Source organism: Pygoscelis adeliae, unplaced genomic scaffold (assembly GCF_000699105.1).
Source record: "Pygoscelis adeliae isolate BGI_AS28 unplaced genomic scaffold, ASM69910v1 C10052085, whole genome shotgun sequence".
In the NCBI taxonomy this organism is placed as follows: Eukaryota; Metazoa; Chordata; class Aves; order Sphenisciformes; family Spheniscidae; genus Pygoscelis; species Pygoscelis adeliae.
The window spans coordinates 1-336 of record NW_008818780.1 but is presented as its reverse complement, the minus strand read 5'-3'; the positions used below and the strand labels follow the sequence as shown (position 1 = coordinate 336).

The window sequence follows — 336 nt, the reverse complement described above, 5'->3', positions numbered from 1 at the left end:
GGGTGACATGGGTGATGCAGATGATGAGGATGATGGGGACAACGGGACGATGGGGACGATGGGGGTGACAGGGATGATGGGGACGACGGGGGTGATGTGGACAATAGCAGTGATGGGGATGACAGGGGTGATGTAGATGATGAAGATGATGGGGACGATGGGGACGATAACGGGGGCGACAGGGATGGTGGGAGATGGTGGGACGATGGGGATGACGGGGATGGACAACGGGGACCTTGGGGGCGACGGGGATGACAGGAATGACCGGGATGATGGGGACGACGCTCACCTTGCACGTGGAGGAAGGCCCGCGCCGTGTGCTGCCCGGCACTGCTG

General features: G+C 61.9%; 1 protein-coding gene across 1 annotated transcript; it reads right to left on the bottom strand.

The window, feature by feature from the left end:
* Nucleotides 1–48: 48 nt before the first annotated feature.
* Nucleotides 49–235, bottom strand: LOC103913229 (putative protein TPRXL; the record flags this gene model as incomplete). The annotated part of the gene is made up of 1 exon (XM_009319739.1): nucleotides 49–235. A coding segment is annotated over one exon (187 nt), but the record flags the coding sequence as incomplete, so codon positions are not given.
* Nucleotides 236–336: the final 101 nt, after the last annotated feature.